The 22,183-nt window shown below is 55.0% G+C and overlaps 1 protein-coding gene across 1 annotated transcript; it reads left to right on the top strand.

Annotated features, from left to right (window-relative positions):
- The first annotated feature begins 94 nt into the window (after positions 1-94).
- LOC119710718 (protein NDRG2-like) lies at positions 95-2,613 on the top strand. The gene is made up of 4 exons (XM_038160102.1): positions 95-148; positions 535-570; positions 679-730; positions 2,396-2,613. The coding sequence occupies exons 2-4, from the start codon at positions 535-537 to the stop codon at positions 2,533-2,535; spliced, it is 228 nt and encodes a 75-aa protein (XP_038016030.1). The 5' UTR covers positions 95-148; the 3' UTR covers positions 2,536-2,613.
- The last annotated feature ends 19,570 nt before the right edge of the window (positions 2,614-22,183 follow it).

Genomic DNA, 22,183 nt, shown 5'->3' with positions numbered 1-22,183 from the left:
CGCCGTGGTGAGTGGGGGAGGGGTGGCCGGGGGGGGGCGTGGCCGCGGGGGGCGTGGTCAGTCTGAGCCCCGCCCTGACCCCTTTGGCCCCGCCCCCAAGGTGGAGTGCAACGCCAAGCTGGACCCGACGCAGACGTCCTTCCTGAAGGTGACCTTTGACCCCTGAGTGACCCCAGAGTGACCCCCGAGTGACCCCTGAGTGACCGCTGAGTGACCCCCGGGTGACCGCTGAGTGACCCCCGAGTGACCCCTGAGTGACCAATGAGTGACCGCTGAGTGACCCCGAGTGACCCTGAGTTACCAATGAGTGACCCCCGAGTGACCGCTGAGTGACCCTGAGTGACCTTGAGTGACCCCTGAGTGACCCCTGAGTAACCGCTGAGTGACCCCTGAGTGACCCCCGAGTGACCGCTGAGTGACCCCTGAGTGACCCCTGACCGCTGAGTGACCGCTGAGTGACCCTGAGTGACCCCTGAGTGACCCCTGAGTGACCCCTGACCGCTGAGTGACCGCTGAGTGACCGCTCCCTTGCAGATGGCCGACGGGGGCGGGCAGCCGCAGATCGCCCAGGTGAGGGGTCAGAGGTCGGGGGGCGGGGTCGGAGGTCGGTGGGGCGTGGCCGAGGGCGGGGTCAGAGCTCGGGGGGCGTGGCCAGCGCTGACCCCGCCCCTCCCGCAGCCCGGCCGGCTGACCGAGGCCATCAAGTACTTCCTGCAGGGCATGGGCTACAGTGAGTGACCCGCTCGTTAATATGCACGAGAGCTCATTAATATGCATGAGAGCTCGTTAATATGCGCGAGGGGCCCGCCGGCGCGCTGCACGGCCCCGTTGGTATGCAGGCGGCTCATTAATATGCATGAGGGGGCCGGCGATGTGTGGACCATACACATGAGGGGGCTCGTTAATATGCGGCCTGTCATTAATATGCATGAGGGACTCATTAATATGCCCGAGAGGCTCGTCGGCGTGTGGCGCAGGCGTCAATGTGCGTGAGGGGCTCATTAATATGCATGAGTGCGTTGTCAATTTCTGGTGTGCTCATTAGTGGCTCATTAACATGCACGGAAGGCTCATCAATGTGGGATCTGCTCATTAATATGCATGAGGGGCTCGCCAATGTGGGATCTGCTCATTAATATACATAAGGGGCTCATCAATGTGCAGTCTGCTCATTAATATGCATGAGGGGGCTCATAATTATGCACAAATAACTCAATAATGTGTGACATACCATTATAATGCATGAGGACCTCATTAATATGCATGAGTGGCTCGTCAGTGTGTGGCCTGCTCATCAATATGCATGAGGGGCTGGTTAATGGCCGATGTGCTCATTAATATGCATGAGGGGCTCACCAATGTGTGGTGTGCTCACCAATAATGCATGCTGGGCTCATAAATATGCATGAAGGGGCCATTAATATTCCAGAGGGGCTCATCAATGTCTGGTGAGCTCATTAACATGCATGAGGGGCTCATTAACATGCATGAATGCGTCTGGGATAAGGGGTGTGGCTTGGGGAGGGGGGCGTGGCTTTGGGTTAAGGGGTGTGGTTGATGTAAGGGGGCGTGGTTAGGCAGGGATGGGTGTGGTTTGCATGAAGGGGTGTGGCTCACGGAGAGGGGGCGTGACCCTGGGGCAGGGGGCGTGTCTCACAGGACAAGGGGCGTGTCTCACGGGACAAGGGGGGTCGCGGAGCAGGGGGCGTGTCCGGGGGCAGGGGGCGTGTCTCACGGGACAGGGGGCGTGTCCAGGGGCAGGGGGCGTGTCTCACGGGACAGGGGGCGTGTCGCAGAGCAGGGGGCGTGGTTCATGGGGTGGGGGCGTGTCCTTAGGGCAGGGGGGCGTGTCGCAGGGCAGGGGGCGTGTCACAGGGCAGGGGGCGTGTCTTGGAGCAGGGGGCGTGTCTTACGGGACGGGGGCGTGTCTGGGGGTAGGGGGTGTGGTTCACAGGCCAGGGGGCGTGTCGCGGAGCAGGGGGCGTGTCGCGGAGCAGGGGGCGTGTCTCACAGGACGGGGGTGTGTCTCGCGGGGCAGGGGGCGTGTCTCACAGGATGGGGGCGTGTCTCATGGGACAGGGGGCGTGTCTCACAGGCCAGGGGGCGTGTCTCACGCGGCAGGGGGCGTGTCCGGGGGCAGGGGGCGTGTCTCACAGGACAAGGGGCGTGTCGCAGAGCAGTGGGCGTGTCTCACACGGCAGGGGGCGTGTCCGGGGGCAGGGGGCGTGTCTCACGGGACAAGGGGCGTGTCGCAGAGCAGTGGGCGTGTCTCACAGGGCATGGGGCGTGTCTCATGGGACAAGGGGCGTGTCTTGGGGCAGGGGGCGTGTCTCACAGTACGGGGGCGTGTCCGGGGGCCGGGGGCGTGTCCCTGAGCGCTGTCCCCGCCCCGCAGTGGCCGCCTCCGCCATGACGCGCCTGTCGCGCTCCCGCACGGGCTCGGTGGCCGCGGGCGAGGCCGAGCGCGGGCGCAGCCGCACCCTGAGCCGCGGCAGCACCGGGGCGGGGGCCCCCCCGCCCCCCGCCAGCCCCTGAGGGGCGCCCCGCCCCCGCGGACCCCCAAAAAAACCCCTGAGACCCCTCCCTATCCCCCAAAAATAACCCACTCCCCCACCTTGATCCCTCCGGGACCCCCCGAGTGATCACCAGGAGCCCCCCAAAAAACCCTCTGGGACCCTCCCAAAAAACCCTCCGGGACCCCCCCCAAAAAAAAACCCTGGAACCCCCCCGAATGACCCCCAGGACCCCCCCAAAAAACCCTCTGGGTTCCCCCCCAAAAAAACCCCTGGGACCCCTCCCCCCTCCAAAAAATACCCCCCCCCACATTGAACCCTCCGGGACCCCCCGAGTGATCCCCAGGAGCCCCCCAGGGACCCCCCCCAAAAAACCCCTGTGATCCCCCCAAAAAAAAACCCTGGAAACCCCCAAATGATCCCCAGGAGCCCCCCATGGACCCCCCCAAAAAACCATCTGGGACCCTCCCCAAAAAACCCTCTGGGACCCCTCCCCCCCAAAAAACCCCCTGTGATCCCCCCAAAAAAACCCTCTGGGACCCCCCGAGTGACCCCCAGGAGACCCCCATGAACCCCCTCAAAAAACCATCTGGGACCCCCCCCAAAAAAAACCCCAGGGACCCCCCCCAAAAAACCCCCAGGGATCCCCCCAAAAACCATCTGGGACCCCCCCAAAATAACCCCTGGGACTCCTCCCATGTGACAATTGGGACCCCCTGGGACCCCCCGGGACCCCCAAAAGACCCCTGGGACCCCCCAAACCCCCAAAGGAACTCCTGGGACCCCCCCCATGTGACAATTGGGACCCCCTGGGACCCCCTGGGACCCCCAAAACCCCAAGGAACCCCTGGGACCCCCCGGGCCCCCTCCCCAAACCCCCCCGGGCCCCGGAGCGGCTCCGCGTGGCGGCAATAAAGGCTCCGAGCAGCGACAGGAACGCGGCGGCCGTGTCCAGTGCCTGAACTGGGAGCACTGGGAGCACTGGGAGCACTGGGAGGGACACTGGGAGCACTGGGAGGGACACTGGGAGCACTGGGAGCACTGGGATGGACACTGGGAGCACTGGGAGCACTGGGACGGACACTGGGGGGGACACTGGGAGCACTGGGAGGGACACTGGGATAAGGGGGGGACACTGGGAGCACTGGGAGGGACACTGGGAGCACTGGGAGGGACACTGGGATAAGGCGGGGATACTGGGAGCACTGGGAGGGACACTGGGAGCACTGGGAGCACTGGGAGGGACATTCGGAACACTGGGAGCACTGGGAGCACTGGGAGGGACACTGGGACAGACACTGGGAGGGACACTGGGAGCACTGGGAGGGACATTCGGAACACTGGGAGCACTGGGAGCACTGGGAGGGACACTGGGGACACTGGGAGGGACACTGGGAGCACTGGGAGCACTGGGAGGGACACTGGGGACACTGGGCTTAAAATCACCAAAACCACACTTTTAATAAGGGTATTAATTTTTTATTATAAATAATAAAATTTTATTCATTTGTTTCAATACGTGTCATCATTTTTTATATTTAATTTTATTAATAATATATTTTTCAATTTAACTAATACATCTGTTTTAAAATACCCATTTAATGACAACATTATTTTTATCAAAAAGCAATTAATTTTTAATTTAAAATAAAATAAAACTATTTTTATATTGTAAAGGAATTATATTCTAATAATATTATAATAAAATAATATTATCGTAAATTCAATTATATTATTTTTAATAATAATATAATATATTTATTAAATTAATTTATTATTATAAATTCTATTTATATTATTTTATATAAAAACTATTTTTATATTGAATTGTAATAATAATATATTTAATCAATAATAATTTAATTAATACATTTAATTTTATTCTACTCAATTTTAACATTATTTTTATTTTTAAAATTTAATTTTTATTTTAAATTCACTTGCACCGGCTGGGAGGGTCCCATGTCACCCCGCACCCCCTGTGACACCAGGGAGCCCCTGTGTCACCGTGCATCCCCCGTGTCACCCTGCATCGCCTGTGTCACCCTGCGTCCCCCTGTGTCACCCTGCACCCCCCGTGTCACCCTGCATCCCCTGTGTCACCCTGCACCCCCTGTGTCACCCCACATCCCCCGTGTCACCCCGCATCCCCTGTGTCACCCTGCATCCCCCTGTGTCACCCTGCACCCCCCGTGTCACCCTGCACCCCCCGTGTCACCCTGTGTCACCCTGTGTCCCCCTGTGTCACCCTGCACCCCCTGTGTCCCCTGTGTCACCCTGCATCCCCTGTGTCACCCCGTGTCCCCCTGTGTCACCCCGCATCCCCCTGTGACACCAGGGAGCCCCTGTGTCACCCTGCATCCCCCGTGTCACCCCGCATCCCCTGTGTCACCCCGCATCCCCTGTGACACCAGGGAGCCCCTGTGTCACCCTGCATCCCCCGTGTCACCCTGCACCCCCCTGGGTCACCCTGCATCCCCCTGTGTCACCCTGCAGCTCCTGTGTCACCCTGCATCCCCCGTGTCACCCCGCATCCCCTGTGTCACCCTGCAGCTCCTGTGTCACCCTGCATCCCCCGTGTCACCCCGCATCCCCTGTGTCACCCCGCAGCTCCTGTGTCACCCCGCATCCCCTGTGTCACCCTGCCTGGGACAGCCCTGGGACCCTTCCCAGCAGGTGCAGGCGCTCACCCTGATGGGTGGGACAGTTCCAGAACCTTCCGGCAGGTGCAGGCGATCCCCCTGATGGGGGCACAGTTCCAGAACCTTCCGGCAGGTGCAGGCGATCCCCCTGATGGGGGCACAGTTCCAGAACCTTCCGGCAGGTGCAGGCGATCCCCCTGATGGGGGCACAGTTCCAGAACCTTCCGGCAGGTGCAGGCGATCCCCTGATGGGGGCACAGCCCAGGATCCCCGGGTGCAGCCGCAGTCAGGAGGTCGGGAGGTGTCTGGAGGCTGCAGAGTCACAGGTACGGACTGAGCAGGTTTTTATGGTTATTTTTAGGGGTTTTGGGGGCTTTTAAATGATATTTTTGGGGTTTTTCCTGCAGGTGTTTTTTAGGAACTGTCTGGGAATGTTTAAGTTACTTTTAGGGATTTTTTTAAAATACATTTTCAGGGCGTTTCAAGGGGTTTCTTTCTCCTGAATAGAGCTTTTAGGGTTTTTTTCCTTTTTTAAATGATATTTTAGGTTTTTTTCTGCAGGTGTTTTTTAGGAATTGTCTGGGAATGTTTAAGAAACCTTTGGGGATTTTTTAAAAATAAATTTTCAGGGTGTTTCAAGGGGTTTCTTTCTCCTAAATAGAGTTTTTAGGGGTTTTGGTTTTTTTCAGGGCTTTTAAAGGATATTTTAGTTGTTTTTTTTTTTTTTCCTGCAGGGGGTTTTTAGGAATTGTCTGGGAATGTTTAAGTTAATTTTAGGGATTTTTTTAAAATAAATTTTCAGGGCGTTTCAAGGTTTTTTTTTCTCCTAAACAGAGTTTTTAGGGGTTTTTTTTTTTTTTTTGGTTGGATCCTTGGGGCTTTTTTTGGGCTGTTTAAAATTTTTAGGGCTCTTTGAGAACTATTGAGGGTGTGTGGAGGATTTTTCAGGGAGTAGGGTATTTCTGGGGTTTTGAGGGAATTTGAGAGGGGTTTTGGGGTATTTTTATGATATTTGGGGTGTTTTAGAGGTCTTTTAGGAATATTCAGGGGTTTTTTTAAAAGGTTGTTTGGGGGTTTTTTAAAAACATTTTTAACAGGGTATTTTTAAATTTAAAAAGTGTATTGTTTTAAAATAATTATTTTTTTTAATAAAAAATTCAATATATTAAAATTAAGTTCGTTAAGTATTGATTAAATATACCAACAATAAAATTAAATATAAAAGTAATATTGAAAATTAAAAATTTTTAATTATTATTTTAAATAAATATAATGATAAAATTAAATAAGTATTATGAAATTAAATGTATTAATTAAATTGATTTTAGTTAAGACTCTTACTATTGAAATTAAAAATAAAATTAAATATTGAAAAAATTAAATAATAATATTTAATAACAATATTAAAAACAATTTTTATTATTTAAATTAAATGTATTAATTAAATTGATTTTAATTAGGAATCTTATAATGGAAATGATTTATAAAAATAATATTATATTTTAAATAATGGTATTTAATTAAATAATTATATTTAATAAAATAATTTTATTTAAAATAAGTTTAAATAATAAAATTAAATGTCTTAATCAAATTGATATTAAGTAAATGTATTATTAATATTAAAAATAAAAATAATTTAAAATATAAAAAATAAATAATTATTTTATTGAAAATAATTTCAATATTTAGTTTATATATAAAATTAAATGTATTAATTAAAGTGATATTCGTTAGGTATCCTAATATTGAAACGAAAAATAAAAATAATATGAAATATTAAAAAATATTAATTTTTAATAAAATATATTAAAATAAGTTTAAACAATAAAATTAAATGTAATAATTACATTGATAATAAGAATATTTCTATTGAATGTAGCAACAAAAATGACAATAAATATTGAAAAAATTACATAATAATATTTAATAAAGTATCAATAAAAATAAGTTTATTTATTGGAATTAAATATATTAATTAAATTGAGATTAGGTAAATATATTATTATTGATACTAAAAATAAAAATAATTTTAAATATTGACACAAATTAAATAATGATTTTTAATTAAAATAATTGCAATATTTATATATAAAATTAAATGTAATAATTAAAATGATTAATTGTAGATAATAATAATATAAGTAAAATAAAAATGATATTAAATCTTGGAAAAAATTAATAATTTTTCTTTAAAATAATCTTAAAATAATTTTTAATAATAAAATTAAATGTATTAATCACATTTATATGGAGTTTAAATATTTTTATTAAAATTAAAAATAAAAATAATGTTAAATTTTGAAAAAAAAAAAATAATTATTTTTATTAAAAATAATTTTGCTACTAAGTTTACATATTAAAATTAGATATAATAATTAAATTGATAATTAGTATAGCCTGAGGGGGGCTCGAGGGGCGCAGGAGAGGCATTCAGGTGACACACAGAGCCTGAGGGGGGCAGAGGGGTGACACACAGAGCCTGAGGGGGGCTCAAGGGCACAGGAGAGGCATTCAGGTGACACACAGAGCCTGAGGGGGCTTTGGGGGGCACAGGAGAGGCATTCAGGTGACACACAGAGCCTGAGGGGGCTTTGGGGGGCACAGGAGAGGCATTCAGGTGACACACAGAGCCTGAGGGGGGCTCAAGGGCACAGGAGAGGCATTCAGGTGACACACAGAGCCTGAGGAGGGGCAGAGGGGCACAGGAGAGGCATTCAGGTGACACACAGAGCCTGAGGGGGCTTTGGGGGGCACAGGAGAGGCATTCAGGTGACACACAGAGCCTGAGGGGGGCAGAGGGGTGACAGGAGAGGCATTCAGGTGACACACAGAGCCTGAGGGGGCTCGAGGGGCACAGGAGAGGCATTCAGGGTGACACACAGAGCCTGAGGGGGGCTCGAGGGGTGACACACAGAGCCTGAGGGGCACAGGAGAGGCATTCAGGTGACAGAGCCTGAGGGCTGGGGGGCAGAGGGGCACAGGAGAGGCATTCAGGTGACACACAGAGCCTGAGGGGGCTTTGGGGGGCACAGGAGAGGCATTCAGGTGACACACAGAGCCTGAGGGGGGGCAGAGGGGCACAGGAGAGGCATTCAGGGTGACACACAGAGCCTGAGGGCTGGGGGGCAGAGGGCGAGGGCTTGAGGGCCGGGCAGTCCAGTGGAGATCTGGGCTACAGGGGACAGCTTAGGAGGCGAGTTAGGGCACAGGTGCCCCACCTGTCCCCCCAGCCCTCACCTCGCCCTAAGCAGCCCCCCCAACAACAGCCTGTGCCCCCAAGAGCAGCACAACACAGCAACCCCAACAGCGAGAGCGCAGCGGAACCCTCCCGGGGGGACAGGACAGCAGCCCTGACACCGGGACAAGGACAGAACCCTCAGGGGACAACAGAGCCACTGCACAAAGGTAGGGAAGGCGTCTGAGGGTTAGAGAGCAGCAGGTGGGGCTGGGAGGCTGAGCAGGTTTTTTTCCAGGGTTTTTCCAAAACTTCTAAGGATATATAGGGGATTGTGAAAGGTTTCCCATGAGTTTTATTTTGTTTTTTAGAGATTTGTCAGGAATTTCTCAGTGCTGTTTCAGGATTTCTGGGAGTATTTTCAGGGTCAGGATCAGAGGGGATGCTCCATGAAAATGCAGAGTTTTAGTACAGCAGTGGAGAGGATTTGAAAAGGGCCGGTGGTGACAGAGTGGCTTGGGTAAGACAAGGCCGGGACAGAGGCTGTGAGTGCTGGGAACATCGGGGGTCATTGTGGCCAGGGTCAGAAGCTGGCAGCTTTGCAGGGGAGAAATCTTGGACATCAAACTCATTAGAGCAACAGGTTCCCACAGGAAAATGGAGACCACGGAGCTCGAGTGGTGAGAGCTGTTTCCCAGGGATGAGGCCAGGACAGCGACCTGCAGCGCCAAGGCTGCCTGCAGGATTTCTGTGAATCTGAAGATGCCGCCCAGGGACAAGCTGCCACCTGTTCCAACTCGGGCTGCTTTGAGAGTGCCCATGGAGCTCTGCAAACTGACACCAGGAAGGTGAGGTTGTGAGTTTTCTTTCCCTAGGTAGAAGCCTGTACATTACCTTGAAGGCCCCCGGCCATAGGGGCCAGCTCCTCGCTGGATTCCTGCGAATCTGAAGATGCCCCCCAGGGACAAGCTGCCACCGGTGCCAACTCGGGCTGCTTTGAGAGTGCCCATGGGGCTCTGCAAACTGACACAAGGAACGTGGGGTGGTGAGTTTCTTTCCCTGGGTAGAAGCCTGTACATTACCTTGAAGTCCCACGGTCCTTAGGGTCCGGCTCCTCGCTGGATTTCCGCGAATATGAAGATGCCGCCCAGGGACAAGCTGCCACCTGTTCCAACTCGGGCTGCTTTGAGAGTGCCCATGGGGCTCTGCAAACTGACACCAGGTAGGTGAGATTGTGAGTTTTCTTTCCCTGGGCAGAAGCCTTTGTCAGTACCAGGTGTTCCCTGGGCCCTTAGGGTCCGGCTCCTCGCTGGATTTCCGCGAATCTGAAGATGCCGCCCAGGGACAAGCTGCCACCGGTGCCAACTCGGGCTGCTTTGAGAGTGCCCATGGAGCTCTGCAAACTGACACCAGGAACATGGGGTGGTGAGTTTCTTTCCCTAGGGAGAAGCCTGTACATTACCTTGAAGGCCCCCGGCCATAGGGGCCAGCTCCTCGCTGGATTTCCGCGAATCTGAAGATGCCGCCCAGGGACAAGCTGCCACCGGTGCCAACTCGTGCTGCTTTGAGAGTGCCCATGGGGCTCTGCAAACTGACACCAGGAAGGTGAGGTTGTGAGTTTTCTTTCCCTAGGGAGAAGCCTGTACATTACCTTGAAGTCCCCCGGTCCTTATGGTCCGGCTCCTCGCTGGATTTCCGCGAATATGAAGATGCCGCCCAGGGACACGCTGCCTCTGGTGACAACTCGGGCTGCTTTGAGAGTTCCCATGGAGCTCTGCAAACTGACACCAGGAACGTGGGGGGGTGAGTTTCTTTCCCTAGGGAGAAGCCTGTACATTACCTTGAAGGCCCCTGGCCCTTAGGGTCCGGCTCCTCGCAGGATTTCCGTGAATCTGAAGATGCCGCCCAGGGACAAGCTGCCACCGGTGCCAACTCGGGCTGCTTTGAGAGTGCCCATGGGGCTCTGCAAACTGACACCAGGAACATGGGGTGGTGAGTTTCTTTTCCTAGGGAGAAGCCTGTACATTACCTTGAAGGCGCCCGGCCATAGGGGCCGGCTCCTCGCTGGATTTCCACGAATCTGAAGATGCCGCCCAGGGACAAGCTGCCACCGGTGCCAACTCGGGCTGCTTTGAGAGTGCCCATGGGGCTCTGCAAACTGACACCAGGTAGGTGAGGTTGTGAGTTTTCTTTCCCTGGGCAGAAGCCTTTGTCCGTACCAGGTATGCCCTGGGCCCTTAGGGTCCGGCTCCTCGCTGGATTTCCGCGAATCTGAAGATGCCGCCCAGGGACAAGCTGCCACCGGTGCCAACTCGGGCTGCTTTGAGAGTGCCCATGGGGCTCTGCAAACTGACACCAGGAAGGTGAGGTTGTGAGTTTTCTTTCCCTAGGTAGAAGCCTGTACATTACCTTGAAGGCCCCCGGCCATAGGGGCCAGCTCCTCGCTGGATTTCCGCGAATCTGAAGATGCCGCCCAGGGACAAGCTGCCACCGGTGCCAACTCGGGCTGCTTTGAGAGTGCCCATGGGGCTCTGCAAACTGACACCAGGAACATGAGGTTGTGAGTTTTCTTTCCTTGGGCAGAAGCCTTTGTCAGTACCAGGTGTTCCCTGGGCCCTTAGGGTCCGGCTCCTCGCTGGATTTCCGCGAATATGAAGATGCCGCCCAGGGACAAGCTGCCTCTGGTGACAACTCGGGCTGCTTTGAGAGTTCCCATGGAGCTCTGCAAACTGACACCAGGAACGTGGGGTGGTGAGTTTCTTTCCCTAGGGAGAAGCCTGTACATTACTTTGAAGGCGCCCGGCCATAGGGGCCAGCTCCTCGCTGGATTTCCACGAATCTGAAGATGCCGCCCAGGGACAAGATGCCACCGGTGCCAACTCGGGCTGCTTTGAGAGTGCCCATGGGGCTCTGCAAACTGACACCAGGAACATGAGGTTGTGAGTTTTCTTTCCCTGGGCAGAAGCCTTTGTCAGTACCAGGTATGCCCTGGGCCCTTAGGGTCCGGCTCCTCGCTGGATTTCCGCGAATCTGAAGATGCCGCCCAGGGACAAGCTGCCACCGGTGCCAACTCGGGCTGCTTTGAGAGTGCCCATGGGGCTCTGCAAACTGACACCAGGTAGGTGAGGTTGTGAGTTTTCTTTCCCTAGGGAGAAGCCTGTACATTACCTTGAAGTCCCCCGGTCCTTATGGTCCGGCTCCTCGCTGGATTTCCGCGAATCTGAAGATGCCGCCCAGGGACAAGCTGCCACCTGTTCCAACTCGGGCTGCTTTGAGAGTGCCCATGGAGCTCTGCAAACTGACACCAGGAAGGTGAGGTTGTGAGTTTTCTTTCCCTGGGCAGAAGCCTTTGTCAGTACCAGGTGTTCCCTGGGCCCTTAGGGTCCGGCTCCTCGCTGGATTTCCGCGAATATGAAGATGCCGCCCAGGGACAAGCTGCCACCGGTGCCAACTCGGGCTGCTTTGAGAGTGCCCATGGGGCTCTGCAAACTGACACCAGGAACATGGGGTGGTGAGTGTCTTTCCCTAGGGAGAAGCCTGTACATTACCTTGAAGGCCCCCGGCCATAGGGGCCAGCTCCTCGCTGGATTTCCGCGAATCTGAAGATGCCGCCCAGGGACAAGCTGCCACCGGTGCCAACTCGGGCTGCTTTGAGAGTGCCCATGGGGCTCTGCAAACTGACACCAGGAACGTGGGGTGGTGAGTTTCTTTTCCTAGGGAGAAGCCTGTACATTACCTTGAAGGCCCCCGGCCATAGGGGCCAGCTCCTCGCTGGATTTCCGCGAATCTGAAGATGCCGCCCAGGGACAAGCTGCCACCGGTGCCAACTCGGGCTGCTTTGAGAGTTCCCATGGAGCTCTGCAAACTGACACCAGGAACATGAGGTTGTGAGTTTTCTTTCCCTGGGCAGAAGCCTTTGTCAGTACCAGGTATGCCCTCGGCCCTTAGGGGCCAGCTCCTCGCTGGATTCCTGCGAATCTGAAGATGCCGCCCAGGGACAAGCTGCCACCGGTGCCAACTCGGGCTGCTTTGAGAGTTCCCATGGAGCTCTGCAAACTGACACCAGGAACGTGGGGTGGTGAGTTTCTTTTCCTAGGGAGAAGCCTGTACATTACCTTGAAGGCCCCCGGCCATAGGGGCCAGCTCCTCGCTGGATTTCCGCGAATCTGAAGATGCCGCCCAGGGACAAGCTGCCACCTGTTCCAACTCGGGCTGCTTTGAGAGTGCCCATGGAGCTCTGCAAACTGACACCAGGAAGGTGAGGTTGTGAGTTTTCTTTCCCTGGGCAGAAGCCTTTGTCAGTACCAGGTGTTCCCTGGGCCCTTAGGGTCCGGCTCCTCGCTGGATTTCCGCGAATATGAAGATGCCGCCCAGGGACAAGCTGCCACCGGTGCCAACTCGGGCTGCTTTGAGAGTGCCCATGGGGCTCTGCAAACTGACACCAGGAACATGAGGTTGTGAGTTTTCTTTCCCTGGGCAGAAGCCTTTGTCAGTACCAGGTATGCCCTCGGCCCTTAGGGGCCAGCTCCTCGCTGGATTTCCGCGAATCTGAAGATGCCGCCCAGGGACAAGCTGCCACCTGTGCCAACTCGGGCTGCTTTGAGAGTGCCCATGGGGCTCTGCAAACTGACACTAGGAACGTGGGGTGGTGAGTTTCTTTCCCTAGGGTGAAGCCTGTATATTACCGTGAAGTCCCCTGGCCCTTAGGGTCCGGCGCCTCGCTGGATTTCCGTGAATCTTAGGATGCCCCCCAGGGACAAGCTGCCACCGGTGCCAACTCGGGCTGCTTTGAGAGTGCCCATGGGGCTCTGCAAACTGACACCAGGTAGGTGAGGTTGTGAGTTTTCTTTCCCTGGGCAGAAGCCTTTGTCCGTACCAGGTATGCCCTGGGCCCTTAGGGTCCGGCTCCTCGCTGGATTTCCGCGAATCTGAAGATGCCGCCCAGGGACAAGCTGCCACCGGTGCCAACTCGGGCTGCTTTGAGAGTGCCCATGGGGCTCTGCAAACTGACACCAGGAAGGTGAGGTTGTGAGTTTTCTTTCCCTAGGTAGAAGCCTGTACATTACCTTGAAGGCCCCCGGCCATAGGGGCCAGCTCCTCGCTGGATTTCCGCGAATCTGAAGATGCCGCCCAGGGACAAGCTGCCACCTGTTCCAACTCGGGCTGCTTTGAGAGTGCCCATGGGGCTCTGCAAACTGACACCAGGAACATGAGGTTGTGAGTTTTCTTTCCCTGGGCAGAAGCCTTTGTCAGTACCAGGTGTTCCCTGGGCCCTTAGGGTCCGGCTCCTCGCTGGATTTCCGCGAATATGAAGATGCCGCCCAGGGACAAGCTGCCTCTGGTGACAACTCGGGCTGCTTTGAGAGTTCCCATGGAGCTCTGCAAACTGACACCAGGAACGTGGGGTGGTGAGTTTCTTTCCCTAGGGAGAAGCCTGTACATTACTTTGAAGGCGCCTGGCCATAGGGGCCAGCTCCTCGCTGGATTTCCACGAATCTGAAGATGCCGCCCAGGGACAAGATGCCACCGGTGCCAACTCGGGCTGCTTTGAGAGTGCCCATGGGGCTCTGCAAACTGACACCAGGAACATGAGGTTGTGAGTTTTCTTTCCCTGGGCAGAAGCCTTTGTCAGTACCAGGTGTTCCCTGGGCCCTTAGGGTCCGGCTCCTCGCTGGATTTCCGCGAATCTGAAGATGCCGCCCAGGGACAAGCTGCCACCGGTGCCAACTCGGGCTGCTTTGAGAGTGCCCATGGGGCTCTGCAAACTGACACCAGGTAGGTGAGGTTGTGAGTTTTCTTTCCCTAGGGAGAAGCCTGTACATTACCTTGAAGTCCCCCGGTCCTTATGGTCCGGCTCCTCGCTGGATTTCCGCGAATCTGAAGATGCCGCCCAGGGACAAGCTGCCACCGGTGCCAACTCGGGCTGCTTTGAGAGTGCCCATGGGGCTCTGCAAACTGACACCAGGAACAAGAGGTTGTGAGTTTTCTTTCCCTGGGCAGAAGCCTTTGTCAGTACCAGGTATGCCCTCGGCCCTTAGGGGCCAGCTCCTCGCTGGATTCCTGCGAATCTGAAGATGCCGCCCAGGGACAAGCTGCCACCGGTGCCAACTCGGGCTGCTTTGAGAGTGCCCATGGGGCTCTGCAAACTGACACCAGGAACGTGGGGTGGTGAGTTTCTTTCCCTGGGTAGAAGCCTGTACATTACCTTGAAGTCCCACGGTCCTTAGGGTCCGGCTCCTCGCTGGATTTCCGCGAATATGAAGATGCCGCCCAGGGACAAGCTGCCACCTGTTCCAACTCGGGCTGCTTTGAGAGTGCCCATGGGGCTCTGCAAACTGACACCAGGTAGGTGAGATTGTGAGTTTTCTTTCCCTGGGCAGAAGCCTTTGTCAGTACCAGGTGTTCCCTGGGCCCTTAGGGTCCGGCTCCTCGCTGGATTTCCGCGAATATGAAGATGCCGCCCAGGGACAAGCTGCCTCTGGTGACAACTCGGGCTGCTTTGAGAGTTCCCATGGAGCTCTGCAAACTGACACCAGGAACGTGGGGTGGTGAGTTTCTTTCCCTAGGGAGAAGCCTGTACATTACTTTGAAGGCGCCTGGCCATAGGGGCCAGCTCCTCGCTGGATTTCCACGAATCTGAAGATGCCGCCCAGGGACAAGATGCCACCGGTGCCAACTCGGGCTGCTTTGAGAGTGCCCATGGGGCTCTGCAAACTGACACCAGGAACATGAGGTTGTGAGTTTTCTTTCCCTGGGCAGAAGCCTTTGTCAGTACCAGGTGTTCCCTGGGCCCTTAGGGTCCGGCTCCTCGCTGGATTTCCGCGAATCTGAAGATGCCGCCCAGGGACAAGCTGCCACCGGTGCCAACTCGGGCTGCTTTGAGAGTGCCCATGGGGCTCTGCAAACTGACACCAGGTAGGTGAGGTTGTGAGTTTTCTTTCCCTAGGGAGAAGCCTGTACATTACCTTGAAGTCCCCCGGTCCTTATGGTCCGGCTCCTCGCTGGATTTCCGCGAATCTGAAGATGCCGCCCAGGGACAAGCTGCCACCGGTGCCAACTCGGGCTGCTTTGAGAGTGCCCATGGGGCTCTGCAAACTGACACCAGGAACAAGAGGTTGTGAGTTTTCTTTCCCTGGGCAGAAGCCTTTGTCAGTACCAGGTATGCCCTCGGCCCTTAGGGGCCAGCTCCTCGCTGGATTCCTGCGAATCTGAAGATGCCGCCCAGGGACAAGCTGCCACCGGTGCCAACTCGGGCTGCTTTGAGAGTGCCCATGGGGCTCTGCAAACTGACACCAGGAACGTGGGGTGGTGAGTTTCTTTCCCTGGGTAGAAGCCTGTACATTACCTTGAAGTCCCACGGTCCTTAGGGTCCGGCTCCTCGCTGGATTTCCGCGAATATGAAGATGCCGCCCAGGGACAAGCTGCCACCTGTTCCAACTCGGGCTGCTTTGAGAGTGCCCATGGGGCTCTGCAAACTGACACCAGGTAGGTGAGATTGTGAGTTTTCTTTCCCTGGGCAGAAGCCTTTGTCAGTACCAGGTGTTCCCTGGGCCCTTAGGGTCCGGCTCCTCGCTGGATTTCCGCGAATCTGAAGATGCCGCCCAGGGACAAGCTGCCACCGGTGCCAACTCGGGCTGCTTTGAGAGTGCCCATGGAGCTCTGCAAACTGACACCAGGAACATGGGGTGGTGAGTTTCTTTCCCTAGGGAGAAGCCTGTACATTACCTTGAAGGCCCCCGGCCATAGGGGCCAGCTCCTCGCTGGATTTCCGCGAATCTGAAGATGCCGCCCAGGGACAAGCTGCCACCGGTGCCAACTCGTGCTGCTTTGAGAGTGCCCATGGGGCTCTGCAAACTGACACCAGGAAGGTGAGGTTGTGAGTTTTCTTTCCCTAGGGAGAAGCCTGTACATTACCTTGAAGTCCCCCGGTCCTTATGGTCCGGCTCCTCGCTGGATTTCCGCGAATATGAAGATGCCGCCCAGGGACACGCTGCCTCTGGTGACAACTCGGGCTGCTTTGAGAGTTCCCATGGAGCTCTGCAAACTGACACCAGGAACGTGGGGGGGTGAGTTTCTTTCCCTAGGGAGAAGCCTGTACATTACCTTGAAGGCCCCTGGCCCTTAGGGTCCGGCTCCTCGCAGGATTTCCGTGAATCTGAAGATGCCGCCCAGGGACAAGCTGCCACCGGTGCCAACTCGGGCTGCTTTGAGAGTGCCCATGGGGCTCTGCAAACTGACACCAGGAACATGGGGTGGTGAGTTTCTTCTCCTAGGGAGAAGCCTGTACATTACCTTGAAGGCGCCCGGCCATAGGGGCCGGCTCCTCGCTGGATTTCCACGAATCTGAAGATGCCGCCCAGGGACAAGCTGCCACCGGTGCCAACTCGGGCTGCTTTGAGAGTGCCCATGGGGCTCTGCAAACTGACACCAGGTAGGTGAGGTTGTGAGTTTTCTTTCCCTGGGCAGAAGCCTTTGTCCGTACCAGGTATGCCCTGGGCCCTTAGGGTCCGGCTCCTCGCTGGATTTCTGCGAATCTGAAGATGCCGCCCAGGGACAAGCTGCCACCGGTGCCAACTCGGGCTGCTTTGAGAGTGCCCATGGGGCTCTGCAAACTGACACCAGGAAGGTGAGGTTGTGAGTTTTCTTTCCCTAGGTAGAAGCCTGTACATTACCTTGAAGGCCCCCGGCCATAGGGGCCAGCTCCTCGCTGGATTTCCGCGAATCTGAAGATGCCGCCCAGGGACAAGCTGCCACCGGTGCCAACTCGGGCTGCTTTGAGAGTGCCCATGGGGCTCTGCAAACTGACACCAGGAACATGAGGTTGTGAGTTTTCTTTCCTTGGGCAGAAGCCTTTGTCAGTACCAGGTGTTCCCTGGGCCCTTAGGGTCCGGCTCCTCGCTGGATTTCCGCGAATATGAAGATGCCGCCCAGGGACAAGCTGCCTCTGGTGACAACTCGGGCTGCTTTGAGAGTTCCCATGGAGCTCTGCAAACTGACACCAGGAACGTGGGGTGGTGAGTTTCTTTCCCTAGGGAGAAGCCTGTACATTACTTTGAAGGCGCCCGGCCATAGGGGCCAGCTCCTCGCTGGATTTCCACGAATCTGAAGATGCCGCCCAGGGACAAGATGCCACCGGTGCCAACTCGGGCTGCTTTGAGAGTGCCCATGGGGCTCTGCAAACTGACACCAGGAACATGAGGTTGTGAGTTTTCTTTCCCTGGGCAGAAGCCTTTGTCAGTACCAGGTATGCCCTGGGCCCTTAGGGTCCGGCTCCTCGCTGGATTTCCGCGAATCTGAAGATGCCGCCCAGGGACAAGCTGCCACCGGTGCCAACTCGGGCTGCTTTGAGAGTGCCCATGGGGCTCTGCAAACTGACACCAGGTAGGTGAGGTTGTGAGTTTTCTTTCCCTAGGGAGAAGCCTGTACATTACCTTGAAGTCCCCCGGTCCTTATGGTCCGGCTCCTCGCTGGATTTCCGCGAATCTGAAGATGCCGCCCAGGGACAAGCTGCCACCTGTTCCAACTCGGGCTGCTTTGAGAGTGCCCATGGAGCTCTGCAAACTGACACCAGGAAGGTGAGGTTGTGAGTTTTCTTTCCCTGGGCAGAAGCCTTTGTCAGTACCAGGTGTTCCCTGGGCCCTTAGGGTCCGGCTCCTCGCTGGATTTCCGCGAATATGAAGATGCCGCCCAGGGACAAGCTGCCACCGGTGCCAACTCGGGCTGCTTTGAGAGTGCCCATGGGGCTCTGCAAACTGACACCAGGAACATGGGGTGGTGAGTGTCTTTCCCTAGGGAGAAGCCTGTACATTACCTTGAAGGCCCCCGGCCATAGGGGCCAGCTCCTCGCTGGATTTCCGCGAATCTGAAGATGCCGCCCAGGGACAAGCTGCCACCGGTGCCAACTCGGGCTGCTTTGAGAGTGCCCATGGGGCTCTGCAAACTGACACCAGGAACGTGGGGTGGTGAGTTTCTTTTCCTAGGGAGAAGCCTGTACATTACCTTGAAGGCCCCCGGCCATAGGGGCCAGCTCCTCGCTGGATTTCCGCGAATCTGAAGATGCCGCCCAGGGACAAGCTGCCACCGGTGCCAACTCGGGCTGCTTTGAGAGTTCCCATGGAGCTCTGCAAACTGACACCAGGAACATGAGGTTGTGAGTTTTCTTTCCCTGGGCAGAAGCCTTTGTCAGTACCAGGTATGCCCTCGGCCCTTAGGGGCCAGCTCCTCGCTGGATTCCTGCGAATCTGAAGATGCCGCCCAGGGACAAGCTGCCACCGGTGCCAACTCGGGCTGCTTTGAGAGTTCCCATGGAGCTCTGCAAACTGACACCAGGAACGTGGGGTGGTGAGTTTCTTTTCCTAGGGAGAAGCCTGTACATTACCTTGAAGGCCCCCGGCCATAGGGGCCAGCTCCTCGCTGGATTTCCGCGAATCTGAAGATGCCGCCCAGGGACAAGCTGCCACCTGTTCCAACTCGGGCTGCTTTGAGAGTGCCCATGGAGCTCTGCAAACTGACACCAGGAAGGTGAGGTTGTGAGTTTTCTTTCCCTGGGCAGAAGCCTTTGTCAGTACCAGGTGTTCCCTGGGCCCTTAGGGTCCGGCTCCTCGCTGGATTTCCGCGAATATGAAGATGCCGCCCAGGGACAAGCTGCCACCGGTGCCAACTCGGGCTGCTTTGAGAGTGCCCATGGGGCTCTGCAAACTGACACCAGGAACATGAGGTTGTGAGTTTTCTTTCCCTGGGCAGAAGCCTTTGTCAGTACCAGGTATGCCCTCGGCCCTTAGGGGCCAGCTCCTCGCTGGATTTCCGCGAATCTGAAGATGCCGCCCAGGGACAAGCTGCCACCTGTGCCAACTCGGGCTGCTTTGAGAGTGCCCATGGGGCTCTGCAAACTGACACTAGGAACGTGGGGTGGTGAGTTTCTTTCCCTAGGGTGAAGCCTGTATATTACCGTGAAGTCCCCTGGCCCTTAGGGTCCGGCGCCTCGCTGGATTTCCGTGAATCTTAGGATGCCCCCCAGGGACAAGCTGCCACCGGTGCCAACTCGGGCTGCTTTGAGAGTGCCCATGGGGCTCTGCAAACTGACACCAGGTAGGTGAGGTTGTGAGTTTTCTTTCCCTGGGCAGAAGCCTTTGTCCGTACCAGGTATGCCCTGGGCCCTTAGGGTCCGGCTCCTCGCTGGATTTCCGCGAATCTGAAGATGCCGCCCAGGGACAAGCTGCCACCGGTGCCAACTCGGGCTGCTTTGAGAGTGCCCATGGGGCTCTGCAAACTGACACCAGGAAGGTGAGGTTGTGAGTTTTCTTTCCCTAGGTAGAAGCCTGTACATTACCTTGAAGGCCCCCGGCCATAGGGGCCAGCTCCTCGCTGGATTTCCGCGAATCTGAAGATGCCGCCCAGGGACAAGCTGCCACCTGTTCCAACTCGGGCTGCTTTGAGAGTGCCCATGGGGCTCTGCAAACTGACACCAGGAACATGAGGTTGTGAGTTTTCTTTCCCTGGGCAGAAGCCTTTGTCAGTACCAGGTGTTCCCTGGGCCCTTAGGGTCCGGCTCCTCGCTGGATTTCCGCGAATATGAAGATGCCGCCCAGGGACAAGCTGCCTCTGGTGACAACTCGGGCTGCTTTGAGAGTTCCCATGGAGCTCTGCAAACTGACACCAGGAACGTGGGGTGGTGAGTTTCTTTCCCTAGGGAGAAGCCTGTACATTACTTTGAAGGCGCCTGGCCATAGGGGCCAGCTCCTCGCTGGATTTCCACGAATCTGAAGATGCCGCCCAGGGACAAGATGCCACCGGTGCCAACTCGGGCTGCTTTGAGAGTGCCCATGGGGCTCTGCAAACTGACACCAGGAACATGAGGTTGTGAGTTTTCTTTCCCTGGGCAGAAGCCTTTGTCAGTACCAGGTGTTCCCTGGGCCCTTAGGGTCCGGCTCCTCGCTGGATTTCCGCGAATCTGAAGATGCCGCCCAGGGACAAGCTGCCACCGGTGCCAACTCGGGCTGCTTTGAGAGTGCCCATGGGGCTCTGCAAACTGACACCAGGTAGGTGAGGTTGTGAGTTTTCTTTCCCTAGGGAGAAGCCTGTACATTACCTTGAAGTCCCCCGGTCCTTATGGTCCGGCTCCTCGCTGGATTTCCGCGAATCTGAAGATGCCGCCCAGGGACAAGCTGCCACCGGTGCCAACTCGGGCTGCTTTGAGAGTGCCCATGGGGCTCTGCAAACTGACACCAGGAACAAGAGGTTGTGAGTTTTCTTTCCCTGGGCAGAAGCCTTTGTCAGTACCAGGTATGCCCTCGGCCCTTAGGGGCCAGCTCCTCGCTGGATTCCTGCGAATCTGAAGATGCCGCCCAGGGACAAGCTGCCACCGGTGCCAACTCGGGCTGCTTTGAGAGTGCCCATGGAGCTCTGCAAACTGACACCAGGAACGTGGGGTGGTGAGTTTTCTTTCCCTAGGGAGAAGCCTGTACATTACCTTGAAGTCCCCCGGTCCTTATGGTCCGGCTCCTCGCTGGATTTCCGCGAATCTGAAGATGCCGCCCAGGGACAAGCTGCCACCTGTTCCAACTCGGGCTGCTTTGAGAGTGCCCATGGAGCTCTGCAAACTGACACCAGGAAGGTGAGGTTGTGAGTTTTCTTTCCCTGGGCAGAAGCCTTTGTCAGTACCAGGTGTTCCCTGGGCCCTTAGGGTCCGGCTCCTCGCTGGATTTCCGCGAATATGAAGATGCCGCCCAGGGACAAGCTGCCACCGGTGCCAACTCGGGCTGCTTTGAGAGTGCCCATGGGGCTCTGCAAACTGACACCAGGAACGTGGGGTGGTGAGTGTCTTTCCCTAGGGAGAAGCCTGTACATTACCTTGAAGGCCCCCGGCCATAGGGGCCAGCTCCTCGCTGGATTTCCGCGAATCTGAAGATGCCGCCCAGGGACAAGCTGCCACCGGTGCCAACTCGGGCTGCTTTGAGAGTGCCCATGGGGCTCTGCAAACTGACACCAGGAACGTGGGGTGGTGAGTTTCTTTTCCTAGGGAGAAGCCTGTACATTACCTTGAAGGCCCCCGGCCATAGGGGCCAGCTCCTCGCTGGATTTCCGCGAATCTGAAGATGCCGCCCAGGGACAAGCTGCCACCGGTGCCAACTCGGGCTGCTTTGAGAGTGCCCATGGAGCTCTGCAAACTGACACCAGGAACATGAGGTTGTGAGTTTTCTTTCCCTGGGCAGAAGCCTTTGTCAGTACCAGGTATGCCCTCGGCCCTTAGGGGCCAGCTCCTCGCTGGATTCCTGCGAATCTGAAGATGCCGCCCAGGGACAAGCTGCCACCGGTGCCAACTCGGGCTGCTTTGAGAGTTCCCATGGAGCTCTGCAAACTGACACCAGGAACGTGGGGTGGTGAGTTTCTTTTCCTAGGGAGAAGCCTGTACATTACCTTGAAGGCCCCCGGCCATAGGGGCCAGCTCCTCGCTGGATTTCCGCGAATCTGAAGATGCCGCCCAGGGACAAGCTGCCACCTGTTCCAACTCGGGCTGCTTTGAGAGTGCCCATGGAGCTCTGCAAACTGACACCAGGAAGGTGAGGTTGTGAGTTTTCTTTCCCTGGGCAGAAGCCTTTGTCAGTACCAGGTGTTCCCTGGGCCCTTAGGGTCCGGCTCCTCGCTGGATTTCCGCGAATATGAAGATGCCGCCCAGGGACAAGCTGCCACCGGTGCCAACTCGGGCTGCTTTGAGAGTGCCCATGGGGCTCTGCAAACTGACACCAGGAACATGAGGTTGTGAGTTTTCTTTCCCTGGGCAGAAGCCTTTGTCAGTACCAGGTATGCCCTCGGCCCTTAGGGGCCAGCTCCTCGCTGGATTTCCGCGAATC

This window comes from Motacilla alba, chromosome 21 (assembly GCF_015832195.1).
Source record: "Motacilla alba alba isolate MOTALB_02 chromosome 21, Motacilla_alba_V1.0_pri, whole genome shotgun sequence".
Taxonomy (NCBI): domain Eukaryota; kingdom Metazoa; phylum Chordata; class Aves; order Passeriformes; family Motacillidae; genus Motacilla; species Motacilla alba.
This window is presented reverse-complemented; position numbering and strand designations above follow the sequence as displayed.

Coding starts and splice junctions, on each gene's coding strand:
- LOC119710718 (XM_038160102.1), top strand. CDS start 535: ATGGCCGACGGGGGCGGGCAGCCGCAGATCGCCCAG. Junction 571..678: donor GGCAGCCGCAGATCGCCCAG/GTGAGGGGTCAG, acceptor CCCCTCCCGCAG/CCCGGCCGGCTGACCGAGGC. Junction 731..2,395: donor CCTGCAGGGCATGGGCTACA/GTGAGTGACCCG, acceptor CCCGCCCCGCAG/TGGCCGCCTCCGCCATGACG.